Genomic DNA, 22505 nt, shown 5'->3' with positions numbered 1-22505 from the left:
TTTTCTCCCTGTCTTCCCACCCACCATTGCCCAGTGTGACCTCTACCATACCCAGGATCCTATGCCACTCAGATTTCCCTGTCCCTACCTTAATCCACTCTGGAACTTTGGTCTGTCACTTAAGACAGATCTTCAGCTACTCACAATCTAATTTTTTGTTTTGTTTGTGGTGCTGAAGATTTAGTTCAGAACCTTGGGCATGCATATAAACACGCTACCATTGAGTTTCTTTCAATCCCTTACATTGTCTTAATATTCTAACTTAATCACCCACACCTCAAATCGCTACATGAAGTTGAATATTCTTACAACATCCTAGATGCAATGTGTTCAAAACCAAACCATTTCTTTCCTTTTTCCATCTTCCCAGCCCCTCAGGCTGAAGACTCAAGGATTAGCTGTGACTTACTCCAGCAAATCTGTGGGGTTTCTGAATCCATTTGATTCTATGTTCCCAAAGCAAGTTCCTCTGTCCACCCACTTTTGTGGTGCCAAAGGAGAATTTTGTGCATGCTAGGCCAAACTCTCTACTACTGAGCTAGCAACCCCTCTACCCTAGCCCAGCAATTCCCCTTTCTATTCATGCCTCTGTTCTCTTTATTTGGGGCCCTCTGCCATTCACACAGATGGCTGCAAAGAGCCACCCAACATCTCTCTCTAAGTCCCATCTGCTGCCAAAGAGATACCAAACTCACCCTTTAGACTGTGACACAAAGAACCGCTTCCTAGTTCAAACTCCTCTCCTGTGTCTCATGATAAGTATGCTCCAGCAAAATGCTTTCCCCCAGTTTCTGCTACAACTTCTAATCTGGCATTAGCCACAGCACAATTGGACTTCTCCAAAGATCTGTATGCTTGTTTCCAAGCCTATGTCCTTGCTCTTTCTTCTGCTGATTCCTCCTTACTCCCTTTCCATTGAAAAACATATTTTTATCCCTCACACTTTCTCCAAAAACCACCTCTCCCCTAGACTCTCTCCATCCTTAATTAGCTAACATAATGAATTCAAGGAAAACACTCCACCTGAGCCTTCATTCCCTCATCTACAAACAAAGATAATTCTAGTACCACCTTCATAGAATGGTGACAAGGATTTCATGAATTTATATATTTAAAGCTTGCAAGAAAGTGCTCATTGTGAGTTAGCTATTATCTTCCTCAGCACAGCAGATGTGTTTCTTTGCAAGACAATTCTTACACTGCTTTGAGTTAAAGTCATCTGGAGATGGATGTCCAAAATCCATTGAATGAAATGCTTTTAGAATTGGATGGGGTCTTGAATGTGGAAGCTGACCAGTTGGGAAAGGTAGATATACTTGTTGCAATAGGCTCTATGGTCCCACTGTTAATCAAGCAGATTAACACTTCTGCTGGAGTATAAATATCTATGCTAGATTAATATTCTTCATGTAGAAGAAATATGAGGAACCCACGTTGGTTCCAGTCAGGTTCTGTGATTGCATTCAGGTCAAGTTGTGCTGCTAAGAGTTACCAAATCACTCTAAGCTTTATTTATTTGTTTTTTTATTTATTTGTTTGTTGTGCTACTACTGGGTGTGAACTCATAGCTTCATGTTCTTGCTTAGTTTTTTTGGCTCAAGGCTGGTTCTCTACAATGCCTGCATTTTTCTTGGATTTGCTTGGGCTGGATTCAAACTGGGGTCATCAGATCTCAGCCTGCTTGAGTAGTTCTGATTACAGATGTGAGCCACCAGCCCCTTGGCACTCTTAGTTTTCTACAGTGTTTAGATTACAGAGCTGCAAGCCCAGGGCAGCACCTCAGTTCACCCTTCTGTAAGTCTCCTGTAGGCCCTGGCACTCTATCTGACACCTAATAGGTATTCAACACGTATTGACCACTTAAAAGTATTTCCTACATGGCTAACAAATGCTGCCACCAGGACTGCTTCTGCATTGTTATAGCTGACTTTTTTATTGAAAGTAGTCATGACTTTAATCCTTAACACTCAGTGGTGCTCTGTTTTTCTCAAGTCCTAGAAAACAAATTCTTTTTCATAGTAGTTCAAATTCCATACTTCTTCAATATCTGCTTCATAAATTTTATAGTTCTTGTGAATCACCTTTGAGCAATCTTGTTCAATGCGAAATCCACTCCAGTGGGGCTGGGCCTAAGATACTACATATGAAACAAGTCCTACTGGAATGCTGACGCTGTGCTCCATGGCTGTGTTGAGAAGCAAGATCTACACAAAGCCTTCGGTTTTACTGGAAAATTGTTAAATTTTCAGAGTTTGTTCCTAGAGCATTGTGACAGGCTTTTGCTTGAGTTCATTCGGCCTGACAGATAGGTATGTGGTTTATCCTCAGTGCACAGAGTTTCAACTTGTTCCTGGGAGTCTGTGAATGAGGAGCTTCACTCGTCCACTAGGAAGGCCATGTGGTCCCTGCCACTGCTCTCTGCTGAAAGCCCATCCTCCCATCATGACGAATGGCCTTGCCCCTGTCATTCTTCCAGTAAAACACAAGACTGCACCAGGAAGTGGCACTGTGGCTCAAACTGGTAGAGCACTAGCCTTGAGCAAAAAGAGCTCAGGGACAGCACCCAGGTGCTGAGTTCAAGCCCCATGACTGACCAAAAAAAAAAGATGCCGCACTAACATCTTCAAACTCTTAATTTGGAATTTATGCCAACTGCCATCATCTATCTTTTACTTATACACCATGCATTTTGTTATACACCATGCATTTTGTTATATACCATGCATTTTGTTATATACCATACATTTTGTTATACACCATGCATTTTGTCATACACCATTCATTTTGTTTTGGTTTGTTTTTGGTTTTCTTGTTGTTGTTTTTGATTGATCTCCCCAGGATAACAAATCTCTCAAATATCTTAACTGCACCTTCTTGGGTTTATCTAGGAAATAAAAAACTCTCAACCAAAGCCCAACAATATTAGTGATGATCATGGTTTCCAGTGCACTCTTCCCATAGTTACTTTTAATTCCTTAAGCACCCCACCCTCCGGCCCTGGCCCTCCAAAGTCCACTTCAACATCCCAGGTACGTCAGTGAAACCTCAGGCAGAGACTGACTTGTTCCTGAGAGGTTTCATTGGGACCACTGAGGAAGGTCATGTGGCCCCTCACATTGCTTTTCACTGAAAGTCCACCCTCCTGGCACAGTGAATGGCCTTGCCCATGTCCTTCTCTGAGTACAACCATCTTTTAAGGGTTTGTACCAGTAACTTCATATTCTACCCCAGCTTGCCACAGCTTAGGGAAAACAATACTGAGTGTACCTTGGCCTCAGCTCCTGGACAGCCCTCTTCTCTGATGCAGCCCCTGCTGGAAACGTGGCACCTATCCTCATACTAGCTTACTCTTAAGTCCCATGAAGCACTCAGCTGAGTTATTTTATTTGTAATAAAAGATACGTGCTAAAAGACACAACACTGAATTAGACATTAATAGGCAAAAATACAGATTCTCCAGAGCACAGAGCACCCTGGAGTCAGCCCCTCCCGTGGAACTCTGTCTCTGCACTCATTCCCCCTGGCCTCCATGACCCTGTGGGAGGCCTGGCCCATGTGACCTGAAGGCCCCTGAACTCTCTTACCAGTAGCACACACTGCTGAAAAGCACGGTGGCAATGATGCTGAAGGGGAGGATGTGCAGCACATAGGCCAGCAGCATCTGCCACTTGTGGTACAGGCCATCCTGGCTCTCCTGGTCGCTGATGGCTCGAAGTACAGGAACTGGCATGGAAGGCAGGTTCCAGAACAGTGAGTCACCACACAGCTGAGGGAGGGAGGGAGGGCTAGCCTACGCTGAACTTCAGGTCTGTCCCAGGACTGGATGGTGAGGAGGAGCTAGACAGGTATCCTAGTCATGGAAGGAGAGGAGCTGCTACCCACAGCACAATAAATACTCCTCGTCCCAGAAATCTACACTACTTGAATTGCAATGTGGTTGGGAAAGAAATCATAATTTATTTACTTTTCTCTAATGTGGGAGGTTGTCACCAATTCAAGAAAAGCACTTGTGAAGGGACATAAATGAATGACTTACACTATGTCCTTTCTCTGTTCAAGATGTTGACCCCACAGCAACCTACATTTTCTTGGGCTCCCGGAGGACCAGAAAAGCCCAGTGATACATGGAGTTTCCTTGCTCCTTATAACCATCTAGGACCAACTTTGCAAACCCATCATCCTTCCCTTTTGTTTCTTAAACTTAGTGCTGCATCTACTGTCCATTTCCAGACAGCTATGTGATGTTTCTCAATTCCTGGTGAGTTGGAAAATTAGGCACTGACTGTTTTAAAAATAGGTTCCAAAAAGGAAACAATGGTGTAAACTTGGTCTGTTAACTGGGCCCCCAAGAGCTGTGCATTCTAATAGCCAAGATGAAATACTAGGAATGATCTTTGGAAGAACTCTCCCCAAATTCTCCCCAATTCCCCACTTCAGAGCTTTGCTTCCCTGGATCTTCAGACCCACAGCAAGATCCATCTAGTGAGCTGATTTACACTAAGGCTATTTTCCCCAAAGAGAATCTGAAGGGGCCAGGTTTGCAGACACAGACAGACACACAGACACACAGACACATACACACACACAGACACAGACACACACACACACACATTGAATGGTGGACCTTTGCAAAGTGATCACTAAAGGAGTCAGGAAATGTTCAGAGAAAGAAAGGCATACCTCCCCCACATAGGCACTTACACAGATTCACAGCATTGAGCATGCCTGTGTATGGGGTCGCACCCACAAACTGGTACAGCAGACCCACACGGTCCTGGATAGCACCCTTTAGAATATGGTTCTGGACCCGCAGCAGGAAGAAAATGACGAACAAACCCATGATCAGATTCTGAACGAGACGCATAATTATTGCCTGCTTATTTCTCATTAAGTTTCTTGTCACTCTCCTGAAAACCAAACAATGCTATTTTAATTTCTTTGCTATCATTATTGGCAAATGTGTAAAGACCTAAAATAAGCCTTACTCACATTTTCAAGGCTCTTACCTCAAGAGAACAGCCAGCTTACAGAGAGCTCCTGGAGGGTCTTTAGTTTTGAAAGGAATCATGGGTAGGGTTTTCAAGTGTTTTGTTCTTTTAATGTTCTCCAAAGTTTTCTGATAGATTGAAGATTTTCTGAAGGCAGATTCAAACAACTGGACTCGCTTGTAGGTTTCTATTTCCCGTTCTTTGCTTTGGGTATCCACTGATGTCAAGTCCACTAAAAATATTCCCCCCAAAAAGGACCCATGTGTTTTTAAATGAGCATGTGCGCACACACACACACACACACACACACACACACACACACACACACACACACATTGATTAGGGAGTACTAGCCATAATACTTTATTCTCTCAGAATAACCCTTGTTGATAATGTCACCTACAAAGTCAGAATATCTTAAAGCTACCCAGCAATATCCCCTATGGGCTGCCTAAGAGAATTCTGATGCTATTTAATTTTTCTCTGATAAAGTAGGACTACAATAATCTGTTTGAGAGAGAGCCTTCATCTCATTCTGATAGATCCATCAATGGCAAATTTAAAAACAAAAACAAACCCAAAACATGATTGAAAATCAAAGCACACAAGAGCTGGTGTCAATCTAGGGAGATGTCTGAAGTAGGAAAGACTAAAACTCATTCATGATGGGGTATGTGAAAGGAAAACTTACTGTAGAAGTCAAAAGGGTTGGAATGTTCAGGACAAGGATAACCACAGCCATTGAAGAAATCAAGCATTTCTCCCGGTGTGCCATAGAAAACCAGCTCTCCATGGGTCAGGATGGCGAGTTTGTCAAAGTACTGAGCAGACAATAGAAGGTATTAGTGGATGGTCAGGTCATCAGGTCTTTATGGGAAATACATTTCTGGGCAGTCAATTGATCCTTTGATTACCTTGGCTATATATCAGCACTCTCCATGAGTCTCTTGGAGACACTGAGTGTGTCCCTGTACTTACCAGCCAGAAGGCACTTCTGTGGATCATGTATTCTATCTGGGGCAGAAAAGGGCTACTGGGCATCCGTTTAAGTTCCAGCCTTGCCACTCAGAGAGTGACCTATGGGGTATCCTGGTTGTTTGTTGTTTGTGCTTAAAATCCCAGACCCTCATCTATAAACAGCAAGTACTAGCTAATGAAAAGATAGTGGAAGGATCAAATGAGATAGTTTTTGGAAAGAAATCTGTATGATCTTGTGGAAAAACACAGCCTTTCAAGCCAACTAGCTTACTGTGATTACCAGTATAAGCTTTTAATAATAACAGGATATATTGGCTCTATTTTTAGTCATTTCTAAGTTTTGCTGTTTTCTTCTATCAAGTGGACACACTGACGATGGCTTTGGGGGACAAAATGTACTTGTGTGCAGAAAGCATTTGGCACATGTAGGTGCTGAAAGGAGCAAGTTGATCCTTTGTCCTTCCCAAATCAGGATTGTTGTTTCCAAATGTGTGAGTATGCATCTTTGCTGCCTCACCATTCCCAGTTTAACACACCCTTGAGCTGAGCAGGACAAGAGGCAATCCCTTACCTGGAAGAGCTCAGAACGAGGCTGATGGATGGTAAGGATCACAATGCGGTCTCTTCGAGCCAGCTCTGCCAGGAGGACAACAATCTGATTTGCAGTCATACAGTCTAGGCCTGTGGTTGGCTCATCAAACATCATGACCTCTGCCAGCAAAGAAGAGGCAGACACCTCAGCCACTGCCCAGCAGGTTCTGTGCTTAAAACTCAGAATTTGGACCTGTCCTCTATTGCTCTGCCATGCCCTCATCCAGTGTGTGCTAAGTAGTGTGAACCCAAGGGGAAAGACCCAACTCAGCTCAGAAGCATGTCTGGAGATAGGAAGACAACCAGATCAGGCATTCTACTTGGGATTGTGGACTCTGGGCTCCACCTGGGATACAGTGACAGAGAACAAAGACTGGTAAGCTGACACAAAGGTATTTCCAAAAGACTGACAGAACCAAATGCCAGTGGCTCCAGCCTATAATCTTTTTTTTTTCTGGTGAGGGATGATGTTTTATTGAATTATTCACAAGCCAGCTTTCCATCGGAATTGAAAAGCAGATAGCAAAGGCTCACAAGGGGGCAAAGTGGGTAGCAGAAATCCATAATGAATGTGTCTGAGGCCACATGGCTAAAGTAGAGCACCAGGTAGTTTGGATCATTCAGAAGCATAATCTGGAAGTTCTTTATGGAGGCCTGAGTGACCCAACCATGAAAATCAAGCACATAAGCACCATTATGTTCACGCCACAAAGGGGGTTTGCTTTGTGGCAGAATCAGCCCTTCATTGTCCCCCTGATGGACAAGACTTAAGAGACTCTCGTTCATTTTGCAGCTGGACCTTAATTCTCTGGTTCTGCCTGTCTATTCCTGGGAGAATACAACCATTTTCTGAGGCCCCCAGAACCCCAAGACATTGGTATTTTGGGGAGAATCATATTCTGCTGTTTTCAATCCTGTAATCTTAGCTACTCAGGAGGCTGAGATCTGAGGATCAAAGTTCGAAGCCAGCCCAGGCAGGAAAGTCTGTGACTCTCGTACCTTCAATTAATCAGCAAAAAACTGAAAGTAGAGCTGTGGCTCAAATGGTAGAACATGAGCCTTGAACACAAAAATCAAGTGAGAGATTGGGGCCCTGAGTTCAAGCCTCAGGACTGGTGCACATGCATGAACACACACATGCACACACACATACACACACATACACATACATACACACACATACACAGAAACCTTTCATGTCTGCAACCGTTTCCAGAATTAGGGACTTTGTATGGCAAAGAAATGAGGGCAGTGATTTGGTTTTATAGAGGACTTAACTGTAAGTTATTTCCCCCAAAATGACAGGGGCTCTTAACAGCATTTCTCTTACTTGCCTTCTAATGACCAGGCATCATCAGAAGACAGGCAGTCTTGGTTTATCACAGTGTAAAGGAAGTATCCAAGGCCTGGGGATGTAGCCCAGTGGTCACATGTTTTCCCAGCATGCACAAAGCCCTGGGTCCAATCTCCAGTACAGCGTTCTGTCTTCCCTCAAGTACACAGTAGTAATAGACCTTGCTCAATTAGAAAATCAAGCAAGCAAGAGGGAGGGGAGATTACAAGTTATCTCATCTTGATAACCCTTTCTTAAGGCATATACATTTTTAGCGCATCATTTAAATTCCTAGTTTAATTCCTTCCATTTCATCATGAGGGTGTGTGTGTCCGCGAGTGCACCAGACCTAGGGCTTAAACTCAGGACCTGGGTGCTGTCCTAGCTGTTTTGCTCAAGACTGGCACCCTACTGCTTGAGCTATGCCTCCCCTTCTAGGTTTTGTGTGGGTAATTGGAGCTAAGGGACTCACAGACTTTCTTTCCTAGGCTGGCTTCAAATTGAGATCCTTAGATCGTAGCCTTCTAAGTACCTAGGTTTACAGGCATGAGTCACTGCCCCCCAGCTTATGAACATTTCTTTTTTTTGTTTGTTTGTTTTTTGTTTGTTTGTTTGCCAGTCCTGGGCTTGAACTCAGGCCCTGGCCACTGTACCTGAGCCTCTCTGTGCACAAGGCTAGCACTCTACCAGTTGAGCCACAGTGCTACTTCTGGCTTTTCTGTTTATGTGGTACTGAGGAATTGAACCTAAGGCTTCATACATGCTAGGCAAGCACCCTACCACTAAGCTACATGCCCAGCCCAACCCATGAATATTTCTAATCACACCAAGAATTCACTGGACTTTTTCAGCAGCCATGGTGATACTAGTCTAGTAAGAAGTAAGGTTGAGCTGGGCACTGGTGGCTCACGCCTGTAATCTAGCTACTCAGGAAACTAAGATCTGAGGATTGCAGTTTGAGGCCAGCCTGGGTAGTCGATGAGACTCTTAGTTCCAATAAACTAATCAGAAAAGGCTGGAAGTGGCACTGTGGTCCAATGGCTCAGGGACAGTACCCAGACCCTGAGTTGGAGTCCCATGACCAGCAAAAAAAAAAAAAAAAGAGAGAGAGAGAGAAAGAATAAGGAGGAGGAGAATGAGGAGAATGAGTAAAGTTGGGGCAGGTGGGCCCCATCTTTATGGAAGACCCAAATGGAACATAAAAATACAAGTGTGATATTCCCAAGTCCAAGAGGGGCATTGTATAAATATTCCTTAACCTATGATAGAATTCTGTCTCATTAAACCCATAGGAAAGTAAAAGTAGCATTTAGTCAAGAATGTACTTAATACATCTAACTTACCAGACAGCATAGCCTGTCAACACAACCCATTGTAGAGAATCAGTTGTTTCTCTTGTGGCCCTGTGGCCAGCTGGGTGCTGTGGCTCACTGTCATTGCCAGCATCATGAGAGAATATGATAAATGACATATCACAGTATCCAGGAACAGATCAAAATTTAAAAGTTGAAGTATGATGTGTGTCACTTTCACTCCACCTTAAAGTTGAAGCATCCTTAAGTTGGGAGCTTGTCTGTACTTGGAAGGACATCAGGACATGAACACAGGACTTCCAAATAGAACCTGGATCCTCAGTTTAGAAAACCTCAGTGGTTTCAGCTCTACACCTGCCCCTTTCCAAATGGGAACTATGAAGAAAGGCCTCAAGCACCTGCAGACATACGGTGGATGCCCAGGCCGCAGCTGGTAGAGGTCTGCATCCCACTTACTGGGGTCCTGGAGAAGCTGGGCAGCGATGGAGACCCGGCGTCGCTCACCACTGGAAATTCCCCCAAAATTATAGTTGCCAATCAGACGATCTGCCACGTGGCTCAGACTCAGCTCTGTCATGACTGCCTCTACCTGTAGGAGACACAAAACCCAATAGGGCTGCCTGTTGCTGTGGATGTTATTTCACTTCAAGGACTGAAGGGAGACCCCACAGAAGCAATCCCTCCCTAAAGTGCAGGGGCCACTTTCAGACTCTCCACACCCTGGGGAGATCCAGCTGTTACAGTACAATCCAATTTGGCTTAAATCATAATTTAAATGCATGTATCTAATTTAAATAACTTTTTTTCTAAAATCCCTAGAGCAACAACAGCAACAAAAAGTTTATTCTTGTGTCAGGAAAATTCACTAGGAAACATCCTATTTTCCAATGTTGAAGCCAATTTAGTCCACACAGAAAATTTCCCAAAGGTTTAGTTATAACATAGCCTATTTTGTAAGTGATTGCATTTCAAACTTGTTTGTTGTAAATGTTTTCTGTGTTTAAAACCTCCAATTTGATTTGAACTGAATCCAGTTTTCCTTCTGTAACCTGAATAAGTCTGAGAGTCCCCTGTGGTTTTGCATCAAAGGAATATAATCCAGCTTCCAAAAGTAATTAAAAAATCACTCCAATCTTTACTTGAATCTCCTTAAGGACTTTAAAGGGAATCCAATTTATAATCCACAGCCACACTTCTTCAAATTCCCTTGCCAATGCTCCTTAACCTACTCTATCTGTAGATCCAGGAAGCCTCTGTCCTCTCTCCTCATCCTCTGCCCTCTGTCAGCTTGGCTGATAAAAGGCACAGAAACCTGAAATGAGGCAGGACCCTGTGCACTGTACATTGCAGGATGTGGCTATTCTGCCTGGAATGCCCCTACAGGACAAATGACTGAACTTGCCCCTGGAGATGAATCACCTTCTTCCTCCTTGGATCATCAGTGGGTTCTGCTCCTATAAACAGGCCTCCTGCCTTGAGCTTCCCAATCCACCCTAACTGCTGTTCCTACTAATCAACCCTCCCACCTACTTTAAACACACCTATATTCAACCAGCACAGCCCTAGTAGTCCAACCCTCCTATATAGCTCTATAGATTTTGTGGTTGCTGAGAGGTCAGAGTTTAGAGTAGAAACTCCTCTGGGCCCGCTGGTATAATACATTTGAATTTTCCTACTTCTCCAAGTGTTTTGCTTGGTCTCCCAACAGTCTGTTCAATTGTTCCATAACAATACCAATAACACTGAGAATATTCTTTACTGGTTTTCTAATCAAGAAAGCCAGCCTTCTCCTCCTCCTCCCTTGGCCTTCTTCCACTATGTCTCTAGTTTGGAAGACTTCTACTTCTTCTCCCTCCTTTACAGATTCCCCACCTGCACTAGAGGAAACAGCATTCTCAGAAGAGAGCTGCGAATTCTAAAATGATCATGTGTCTGTGCCTATCAGCCCCTAGTGAAATTGGGCTCCTTTCATAATGAAAACAGAAACATATTGCACTAAAACAAACAAAAACAACTACATCTCACTAGACTGGAGGAAAGTTCCAGAGGAGCCAGGACCCCCAGCAGAGATGAAGCACAGGCCCAAAGAAGGGATATATCTCAAATAGCACAAAGGAATAATGAGAAAGCAAACATGTATAACAACACTAATGTGATCTGGGGAAAGAAAGGTTCTCCTCTTGCCATTAGACTAGAAGAGTTTTGTTTGACATGGCTGAGTTGGTATGCTCATCAGCCAGTGAAGATTCCAGAAATTTCATCTCTGCAGCATCAGAAAAGGAATGAGCTTTCCCTTGGGGATCTAGGAAACATTCATTTCTCTGTCTCCAGCTCCTGAAGGAAGTTTCTTCAATGGAATCAGTCTTTAAGCTTCGTGCTTTCACATAATCTATCTATTCCTGACATCCACTGCAGGAAAAATGCATTACTGCTCTATTTTAGAAAGAGGAAAATAGATTCTCAGACAGGTCTATAACTTGGCTAAGGTCATGTTACTAAGTATGGACAGAGCTGGGACTGAGAGCAGAATAATCTGGGCTCAGGTGATCTAGGAAACACAAACTTCAGCCCAGCACTCACAGCCTTGCTCAGGTGAGCTGTGCTTCAGTCCAGGGTTCTTCTGAAGACACAGCAGATGGACCAGGCTGTCCCCTTTATCACTAGCACTTCCGTGTCCCTAAACTACCTCATCACAACCTAGAATACTGTGAGTGGGGCTTTCTCAGAAATCTCAGGGCCAACCCTGTGCTATCAACCTCAGTAGGACATTTGGGGCTTTCCTGGAACAGGCATTAGGGCCATTCAGTATGGGCAAATTTGCCACCAGTTCATTTCAAGGCGTTCATGGCTTTTTCAGATTCCATCAATATGGTGCACAATATAAATAGATCACTAACTCAAAGACTCTGTTCATGACTCATTTCTCCTATTCAAGTATCTGACAATACAGCTCAATGGTAGAGCAGTTGCCTAACATGTACAAGGCCCTGGGATCATTCTCCAGTACAGCAAAAACAAAACAATCAAGTGGGGCTTAGCCCTACCCCAGACATCAGTACTAAGGCAAAAAGAGAGGAAGCTTCAGAAGGGTGTGTGCCCCAGCTTTTCATTTGCCACTGATGGTTGGGGCTATCAAGCCATATGTCTGGAGCTTCCAGTGGCCTGAACTCACAGGCACTCTTAGACCACTGGGAGACTAAGGGAACATGGTAGAGTTAAAGGGCCTTGAGTCCCTGACCCAGCTCTGACATCCCCAGCTGCCTGGGTTTTGAACTCAGGGCCTGGGTGCTATTCCTTCGCATTTTTGTTCAAGGCTGGTGCTGTACTACTTGAGCCACAGCCTCTGCTTCCAGCTTTTTGCTGGCTAATTGGGGATAAGAGTGTCGTGGACTTTCCTGCCTAGGCTGGCTTCAAACTTCAATCCTCAGATCTCAGCCTTCTGAGTAGCTAGGATTACAGATGTGAGCCACTAGCTTCCACCAGGTGTTAGCTTCTTGATCTGCAAGATAAAGATAGTGCCTCCCTTACAGATTCAGCAGAAGTGACAATGAGGTCTGCCAATTCCCAGCCAGATGCCAGGGCCGAGCATAACCTGGTGAGAGAGAAGGACTCTTATGAAACCTCTGAGCACTCAAAGATAACCTCTAAGGATAGAGCTAGAGCCAGGCATCACTCTGTGAGGCTTAAGGCCCTTTGCACAGACCAGAGCCCTCGCTAGAGTGAAAGCTACCTCCAAAAATTGTCCAGGATTCTCAGACTGAAGGGCTTACTCACCTAGGGCATCAGAAGACACAAGCCTGCTTCCCAGGGAGCTATGGCTCTTTGCAGGTGGCTCGTCTACCTGTCACTGTTTGTCACTGTTAATTGGGTGCTCCCATACCTTCACAGTCCAAACACAAATAAGCCATGTTTCCAGGTAAGGTCCCAGCGGGACCTGCAGCTAGTTCCAAAATAGATGCATGTAAGAAACACATTGGAAAGCTGGGCACCAGTGGATCATGCCTGTAATCCTAGCTAACTCAGGAGGCTGAGATCTGAGGATCATGGTTCAAAGCCAGCCCAGGCAGGGAAAGCTGTGAAACTCTTATCTCTAATTAGCCATCAGAATACTGGAAGTGGCGCTGTGGCTCAAGTGGTAGAGTGCTTGCCTTGAGCTGAAGAGCTGAGGGACAGCGCCCAGGCCCAGAGTTCAAGCCCCATGACCAACAAAAATAAATAAATAAAAGAAACACATTGGAACCTAAAAGAGTTGATTCAGTACTTTCTTCTTAGTTCAGTTTTGCTGAGGCCCATTCAAGAAGCAAACTGGGAAAAATTAGTGGGGAAAAATAACATCTGTTCAGATACAGACCTCGAAGAGAACGGTAATGCAAACCATGGGAATATTTTAGTAGCTAAACTTCCAAAGTTAAAAGAAACAGGTGGGTAGGGTGTGTTGCTGGCTCATTCCCTGTAATCATAGCTATTCAAGAGGTTGAGAGCTGAGGATGGACCAGCCCAGGGAGAAAAGGCTGTGCGACTTGTCTCCAATTAACTTGCAAAAAGCCAGATTGGAGGTGGGCTCAAGAAGTAGAAGCCCCAGCCTCGAATGAAAAAGCCAAGGAGGAGCATGAGACCCTGAGTTCGAGCCCCAGTTAAAGGGCTGGCAGGGAGTTGTTCATGGAAAAAATTAATTTTAGTAGTCCAGTCAAAACATTGTCATTTCAACCTATCATTAATATTTATCAAAATTCTGAATATTTCACGCTTTTTTCTCTCCAAAAAAAAAACAACAAACCCAGCTTAGGCTACATCTCTGGTTGGACACTAGACGAGGCCTAACTCCAACTCACTGCGCTCACCTTCTTCTGGAAGAAGTCTGCAGAGCCGTGGCGGATGGCCAGCATCGCAGTGTAGCGCAGCGTCTCACGCACGGTGAGGTTGCTCAGAAACGTGTCACTCTGCAGAAGAGGGGGACATCAGCGTCGCCCATCCAGGCCCCAGGGCAGTGGCAGGCCCGGGGTCGGGTGGGCGCCCACCTGCAGGACGTAGGAGAAGCAGTCCTGGAACTGGTCCCTGCGCAGCGAGCGGCCGTTCACGCACACCTCTCCCACCAGCGTCCCCGTGCGCCGCAGCCTCCCGGAGATGGCGTCCAGCAACGTGGTCTTCCCCGAGCCTGGGGGGCAACAAGGGAAGGCCCTGAGGATCCCCGCGCCCCCAAGGATGACAACGGACCAGCCTCTCCAAAGCCCTCTGTGGAGGCAGAGACCCCGCTATGGGACCCTGATGTGTTTTCAGTGAGTCAAACTCACAGGCCACAAATGAATCTGTACGTGCGTGCACACACTCAGCCAAATTTGGTAACTAGGACAGAGCCCTGATGTCTTCTTTGAGAAGGTCAGTTTTGACACGTGGTGTGACTGGACTCCAGAGATGAAGGTGCTTTATTTACTCTGTGTTTGTGTGTGTGTGTGTGTGTGTGTGTGTGTGTGTGTGTGTACTCAGGCTTGAACTCAGGTCCTGGGTGCTGTTCTTCGGCTTTTTTTCCTCAAGGCTAGCACTTTACCACTTGAGCCACAGCTCGACTTTCCACTTTTTTGCAGGTTAGTCATAGATCAGGGTCTTACTGATTTTTCTACCCGAGCTACTTTCAAACTTAATCCCCAGATCTCAGCCTCCTGAGTAGGTAGCATTACCGTCTTGAGCCACTCATTGGCCCTGGTAAATTTGTTTGGGGTTGAAAAGGAGAACACAAGCTCAGAAGAAAACAAAAGGTGGGGACTTGAAAAACATGGGCTCCTAGAACATCTTCTTTCCTTTTTCGTGGTCCCCGGGGACTGTCCCATTGTACCTGAATATAGATGACAGTACCTAAGGTCTTGCTGACAAAGTGTGGTTTGAGAGCTAGCAGCCTCAAGCACCCCCTTTTGAGCTTGTTAGACATGTGGTATCTCAGGCTTCAGTCCACACCTACTGGTCCCAAGTCTGCTTTTTTTTTTGGGGTGGGGGGTCCGGTTGTGGGGCTTGAACTCTGGGCCTGGGCGCTGTCCCTCAGCTCTTCAGCTCAAGGCTAGCGCTGTACCACTTGAGCCACAGCGCCACTTCCGGCTTTTTTCTTTTTGCTTATATGGTGCTGAGGAATTGAACCCAGGGCCTCAGGCATGCAAGGCAAGTGCTCTACCACTGAGCCACTTTCCCAGCCCCCCCAAGTCTGCTTTTTAATAAGATCCCTGGATGACTCCTATGATAGCAGTTGAGGAGCACAGACTTAGGGAGTCCTTTGGGAAAATTAAGCTGGACTTAGCCAACACCAAGAGCTGCACTGAACCAACTGCCTGGTACTTGAGGTGACTAGAAGAAGATGTTTCATCTGTTTAATTTTATTTGTTTTTGCTTTTCCTAGGGCTAGAGATTAGGTGAAGCCTCTGGGATTAGAAGCCAGCTGGCTTCTAATTTAGCATATAGTCCAAGAATTCCTGGAGACAAGACAGGCCTTACCAGGCCTTTCCTGCCCAGGAATGCCAAGCAGTTAGATGTAATAACAGAGACCACAGGCAAGAGGTTCTGAATTGAGAGGAGAGTAAGTAAATTCTAGTGAGACGGGGTGGCCTGCGACAGGATCTTCTATGACTATTAATAAAGAAGCTGCTTACTGCTCTGAAGCCGTCAAAAGATGAATGAACCCCTTCAGCCATCACTACCTTTCCTAACACCTGATGAAGCTCAGAACTAGCCAGCATGTTCGGTTAGAAGTAACAATGGAACAGAAAGGAGAGTGAGTTATAAAGACGAGACTCATGACTTTCAGCTGCCACCCATGATCTTTGGTCTCAAGCATGGTTCATTTAACCAGACACTCCCAGGCCCTACATTTCCGGGATCTAATCTCTGCCAGAAGGTCTCAGTAAATATCTACAGCCTCTCCACTGTATTAAGATACCTCTCCCCCAGGATATCACTGCTACTACCTTGTTATCAAATTCAGTGGACAGATATCTGTGTGTTGTCTGGCCCTTTAGTATCATTTTATACTGATTTCTGCCTTTTAAATCTCTCTCTTTCTCTCTCTCTCTCTCTCTCTCTCTCTCATTCCAACACACACACACACACACACACACACACACACACACACACACACACACACACACCACGTCATTTTAATGCCATCATTCCCTCTTACATCCCAGTGTAACTGCCGCTTCTCAGCATCCTGTGGCAGATGCTCAGAGTTCTCTCCTGGATCTTCTCATAACATACATCCTCACCAAGCAATGTTAAATAGCAGCTAGCCAACCCTGGCAGGAGAAAGCCACTGGGAAGCTGTACTCAGCCCCACTTCAGCCTACAGATGACTATGACCCTTCTAATATCCATCTGACTATATCTTCATAAGAAATGACAGCTACCCAGCCAAGTCACTTTTAATACTTTGACCCAGAGCCCTGAGATATAGTAAATGATACTTTTGTTGTTATAAGCCAGTAAGTTTACGGACATTTTCAAATTTTGAGTAGAAGATGTCTAACTTAGTCTTTTAAACATGGATCAAATATTTATTTATTTATTTATTTGGGTCCTGTCGTGGGGCCTGAACTCTGGGCCTGGGCGCTATCCCTCAGCTCTTCAGCTCAAGGCTAGCGCTCTACCACTTGAGCCACAGCGCCACTTCCGGCTTTTTTCTTTTTGCTTATGTGGTGCTGAGGAATCAAACCCAGGGCCTCAGGCATGCAAGGCAAGCGCTCTACCATTGAGCCATCTTCCCAGCCCTGGATCAAATTTATTAACTCATCAATGAGGGAAGAAGCAGGATGACAAAGCTCATTCAAGAAAGGATGTAAAAAACTGATACATATAGTCATTGGAGAGAAGAATAGTAACATCACAAACACCAAAATGGCTAGTACCTTGAGGGTAAATAGAGCTATGTCTTTTGGGATTAATTCCTCTCATAGAACAGAAATAATTTACAGTTAAAATAATCTGTCAGGAAGCGTTCAGTCCACAGTCTGGACTCTAATCAGTTGCAGGTAGGGAGTCATATAAATTGGCATTCTCCAGGTATGGTGGTTGGCCCTAGGCAAACTTCCTTTAGGCCACTGTCTACTGAGACTTTGAACTACATGCTGCCGTTTCCTTCTTAATAAAATGTGATAGTGCTGCTTAGCATGAGACAGTAATGGAATCATGTCATTTTGTAAAACACTATGATTAGTTCATAGACAATTTATATACTAGCTTGTTCCATAAATATTCATTTACCATCTTCTGCATGACCCTATTCTAGATTTTAAGGACACGACAAGAGGAGAAATACACAAAAACTTTGCCTCAGAGGTACTGTGGATTTTTGTTCAGTAAAAGGATAGATGCTATCAGAAAGCCATGATTAGGTATAGCATAACAAACTAGCCCATACCCCCAGACCAAGAGCCTTACTCACTGTTTACCCTCTATGAGAAAGCATGATGTAGCTGTGGGGTGAACTTCTGAAGAGGGCGCTATATCTACCCTTCCTAATTCCACATAAGGAGCACAAATAAAAAGCACTATAGGGGTAACTCAACTTTTTAATTTTTAAAGAGCATATTCTGTTATCAAAAGAGCATATTTTTAAAGAGCATATTCTGTTATCAAAAGGAAAATTAGGGCTGGGAAGGTGGCTCAGTGGTAGAGCGCTTGCCTTGCATGCCTGAGGCCCTGGGTTCAATTCCTCAACACCACATAAGAAAAAAGAAAAAAGCCGGAAGTGACACTGGGGCTCAAGTGGTAGAGCGCTAGCCTTGAGCTGAAGAGCTGAGGGACAGCGCCCAGGCCCAGAGTTCAGGCCCCACAACCGCCCCCCCCCCCAAAAAAAGGAAAATTAAAACAACCTTGAATGTTATGGTACATGTATATACTTAGAAATTGTTTCTTAAAATGAAAATAAGAGCTGGTCATCAGTGGCTCATACCTGTAATCCTAGCTACTCAAGAGGCTGAAATCTGAGGATTATAGTTCAAAGCCATCCCAGGAAGAAAAATCCATGAGACTCTTCAATTACCCACCAAAAAGCCAGAAATGGAGGTGTGGTTCAAGTGATAGAGTGCTAGCCTTGAGGAAAAAAGCTAAGGGACAGCAACCAGACTCTGAGTTCAAGCCCCAGTACCAACACACACACACACACACACACACACACACACACAAAACACACACACACACACACACAGTAACACTCAAATAAACAAAATGGAAACAAAAGGACTGACAGGAAACTTCAGAAAAGTGTATATCTTATTTAGTGATAGGATAATAATGTTTATGTCCCCTTAAAATTCATATGTTGAATTCTTTACTTCCCAGGTGATGGGACTAGGGAGTAGGTGGAATTAAAGGTGTAACATGTAGAACCCAGCTCTCACAGTTAGGATTAGTACCTTTATAAAAGAGGTTTCCCAACTCTGAGATTCCATCTCACCCTAGTTAGACTGGGCAACATTTTGAATTTGAACACCAAATACTGGTGGGGACGTGGGGAAAAAGGAACTCTACTGCATGGCTGGAGGGAATGTAAACTAGTACAACCACTCTGGAAAGCAGTCTGGAGGTTCCTCAAAAACCTAAACATAGAACTTCCTTATGACTCAGCCATACCACTCCTAGGCATCTACCCTGAGCATCATGAACCAAGATATGATAAGGACACCTGCACATCCATGTTCATTGCCACACTATTCACAATAGCCAAGATAAGGAAACAGTCAGATGCCCCACAATAGGCAAGTGGATCCAAAACATGTGGTATCTATGCACAATGGACTTTTAAACAGCCTTTAGAAGGAATAAAATAATATCATTCACAGGAAAAATGGATAGAACTAGAACAAATCATGTTAAGTGAGGTACGCCAAGATCAGAGAGACAAAGGGCGCATGTCTCTCTGATATGTAGAAATTAGATCTAAAATGCCCTGAGATATGACAAATTACACAGGATTCTAGTCACATACAGTGAGACCAAAAGAGGGTAGCCTTAGGAGAGAATCACAAAGGGGCAATGCCCACGCACCGCTTCATATTTATATAAAATAATATGTACTGAAATGAACTCTTAACAAAAGACTTAATTTTTTCTCTTTTTTTTTTCTTTTTCTGATGATTCTGTATTCTTTACCTTATGTACGGTGTATTTTCATATATACTCTTCGGGAGGGTGGGGGGATGGCCCAGAACTCAAGTTTTGAAAAAGGGTGAAAGAATGCAGCAGTGGAGATGGGAGGGCGGGAAGGAGGGAATGGAGAGAATTAGGGAACAGATGACACTATACAAAAGGCAATGTCGCATTACCTGACTCTTGTTTATCACCTCTATCAAAACAGTAATTTTTTTCAGTGGTTTCCTCTTTCACTTAGAGAACTCAGGCTTTTTCTGAGGAAACCAGCTCTCATCACACACAAACTTTCCAGCTCCTTGATCCTAGACTTCCCATCCTTGAGGACTGTTAGAAATAAATCCATTTGTCCGGAAGCTACCCAGTGTATTGTCTTCTGTTATAGAAGCCCAAAAGGACTAAGGCAGGCAGTGCATTCATTGTCACATCATCTTAACACACTACGGTTGCCAACTAGCTGTGTACCTGCTGTGGTAGGTGAGTGGTCATGGATTCTGTTCTCTGGAAACAAAGAGATATAGTCCATTTTCTGTTGCTTATAACAAAATACTTGAGCCAGGGCACTTTGACATACAAGAGATCTGTTTAGCACACCGTTTTTGGAAGTTCAAAATTGAGTGGCCTCAATTGCACTGGGGACAGCTTTCTGGCCACATCGAACCATGACAAATGGCATCACAGCAAGACGACATGTCAGAGGGACAAATTGCATGGTAAGGTAAGAAGAACCCCAAAGAGATTCAGGGACCTGGTTTGCTCTTTTTATAACAACTCGCCCTAGTAGGAACTAACTGGAGTCTTGCAAGAACTAGATCAGTCCCTTCCCAGAACAGTGCCTCCAATGGTCTAACCATCTTCCACAAGAACCTACTTGCAAAGATTCCAACATCTACTATGTCCATACTGGGAACCAAACCTTCAGCACAGAATCTGTGGGGAAGCGGGAGAGAGGGTGCTCATATTTTAACCAGTAGCATTCCTAATTTCCATTCCAGACATATAATCCTGATCTTAAGAGATGAATGCAAGGGGACAGTGGTAGCTGCTGTCAACTATTTACAAGCAGTTGCTCAACCGAGGCTTCTGTGAAGCCAGTTTGTCAGAATCCTTCATCTTAAGACACCAGGGTGGACCCCCTCTTCAGGACCAGTGTGCCCATCCCCCAGCACTTGGCATTGTTGGTGCAGCTCCGCGGAGTCACAGCTGTGGCCCTCATAGGAAAATTGTCCTCCCATAAGAAACGGCTTCACCAAAAGTAACAATACCACAGGGGCACCATGATTGCCTGGTGCAAAGACACATATAATTCAGACTCAAATATGGTGACTCCTGGAAAAGAGGAGCAGATGGCAGGAGGAATAGGCACATCATGACCTAATTGTAATCTGGAATGCTTGAAAATAAAAAGATCTGAAGCAAATATATGAAGACTTGATAAGGCCTGATTAGTAATTAAATCACACCCCAGCCTCTTTTTGTGCTTTTTTAAAAGTAGGTCTTACATTTAAACATGTAAATGGGGCCAGCCCACATTATGATCCTTCTTTTGAGATGAGATGATAAAGTGAACCAGCACACTCATTTTTCTGTTAGTTGAGATGATGGGGGGGCGGGGAAGTCTCACAAATTTTTTGCCCATTCTGACCTTCTACTGTGATCTTCCCATACCTTGCCTCCCAGGTAACTATGAGCTATTACACCTGGCTTATTCTCTCTCTTCTTGATTATACGTATGAATAAAAACAGTAACAGTAAATCAAATATGCAATTTAAGAGGGCTTTTATTTTTGCCAATCTTTGGGGAGGAGGAAATTAGGAAATTGTTCACTGTGTGACTATATGTGCTAGCCACTGTTCCAGGGCTCTTTCTATACTTGGAAATACAAATTAACCTGCAGGGCTGGGGATGTAGCTCAATAGAGCTTTTGCTTAGCATGCATGAGGCCCTGATTTTGATCCCTACTACCATACACCATACACAAATTTCTCCAATGTGGCACTTAAATCAAGTCAAAGCCTTTGTCCAAGCCCTTACTGAGAATAGAGAACTGCTTACAAACTTACCTGAGCTCCCTAGGATGCACATTATCTGCCCACTCTCGATGTACAAGGAGATGTCCTTGAGGATCTGCCTAGTCCACCGCTGCCAACAGGATCTGGTATTCCACCAGGGCCCGACACGATTGCTTTAAAGAAAATCCCACAAAGGCATCACGGAGTCCTGGAAGGACTGTCCCCAGTCCTGATCCCTACTTTGTTCTGGACAGGTTCCCAACTGTATTTCAGCCTCTGTCAACCTGGTTGGGCAGTGGCTACTGGTATCAGGAAAGTGCCAGCCAGCAGCTGCCCTGAATGAAAGTTCTCTACCTGGTTGGAAGATGCTACATAGGAATGTTGATTCCTACCCAAGGTTTCATTCCACCAGGTGTCAGGGTCCCCTGTGCCCTCTCCATCCACACAGGGAAGTATGGACAAGCCAGAGAAGGAGTGTGAGCGATGGGAAGAGGTAAGAGGACATGGGCCAGAGACCAGACATGGGTTTTATGTGCAGGCCCTGCCCTGAGCAAGAGGATGGGCCATACACAGTTGTTCCTCATATCCCAGTGGCAGCCCTTCCCCTTCTCCTCTCACCACCCTATCTACTAAAGAGGCAGCACAAAACCTTCCCCCCCCCCCCATGGTCCCCTTAGTGGAGAGAGGCAGAGTAGGGGGCAGGAGCCCAGGCCGGGCTGTGTGTTCACGCCTTACCTGATGCTGTAGGAGACGTGGAGGACGCCTAGACTGTGCCGAGGCTCCGGGACAGCGGCTTCAGGAACCTCCTGAAGGGAGCTCTGGGAAGTTCTGTTTACTTGGAATGCGTTGGCCCCAGCTGGGGTCAGAAAGGGGAGCTCACTCATGGCCAACAGACAGCAAAGGCAGGTGGATTTTCTGGTGGCCTGACCCTCCCTGGAGTGGCTTCAGCTGAGTGCCCCTCCTGTTCCCTTGCCCAGCCCTGAAGTTCCTCAGGAGGCAACAGGACAGGGACTTGGCCGCAGGTGCCATTATCTGATGTACCTTTAGACAGAGTGTCCTTATCTTAGCAGTGGGCAGAACATTCCACGTGTTTGTGGGAGGGCTTGCCAGCGAGGAATGCTGGGAGAGAGGCTGGGAGAGAGCGGAAGGGCTCCGCTGGTTCAG

At 44.9% G+C, this 22505-nt stretch overlaps 1 protein-coding gene across 1 annotated transcript in view; it reads right to left on the bottom strand.

Annotated features, from left to right (window-relative positions):
* The window catches only part of Abcg5 (ATP binding cassette subfamily G member 5), a 29307-nt gene extending 7045 nt beyond the window's left edge, over positions 1-22262 (bottom strand). The window contains exons 1-10 of the mRNA XM_042675508.1: positions 22077-22262; positions 21393-21514; positions 14222-14358; positions 14045-14143; positions 9660-9792; positions 6538-6677; positions 5680-5809; positions 5007-5220; positions 4702-4907; positions 3585-3723 (exon numbers count right to left, since the gene is read on the bottom strand). Coding sequence (XP_042531442.1) covers positions 3585-3723; positions 4702-4907; positions 5007-5220; positions 5680-5809; positions 6538-6677; positions 9660-9792; positions 14045-14143; positions 14222-14358; positions 21393-21514; positions 22077-22225 — 1469 coding nt within the window. The 5' untranslated portion in view covers positions 22226-22262. The remainder of the gene's footprint in view (positions 1-3584; positions 3724-4701; positions 4908-5006; positions 5221-5679; positions 5810-6537; positions 6678-9659; positions 9793-14044; positions 14144-14221; positions 14359-21392; positions 21515-22076) is intronic.
* Positions 22263-22505: the final 243 nt, after the last annotated feature.

The sequence above is a fragment of the Dipodomys spectabilis genome, unplaced genomic scaffold (genome assembly GCF_019054845.1).
Source record: "Dipodomys spectabilis isolate Male_0828 unplaced genomic scaffold, ASM1905484v1 ptg000026l, whole genome shotgun sequence".
Lineage (NCBI taxonomy): Eukaryota > Metazoa > Chordata > Mammalia > Rodentia > Heteromyidae > Dipodomys > Dipodomys spectabilis.
This window is presented reverse-complemented; position numbering and strand designations above follow the sequence as displayed.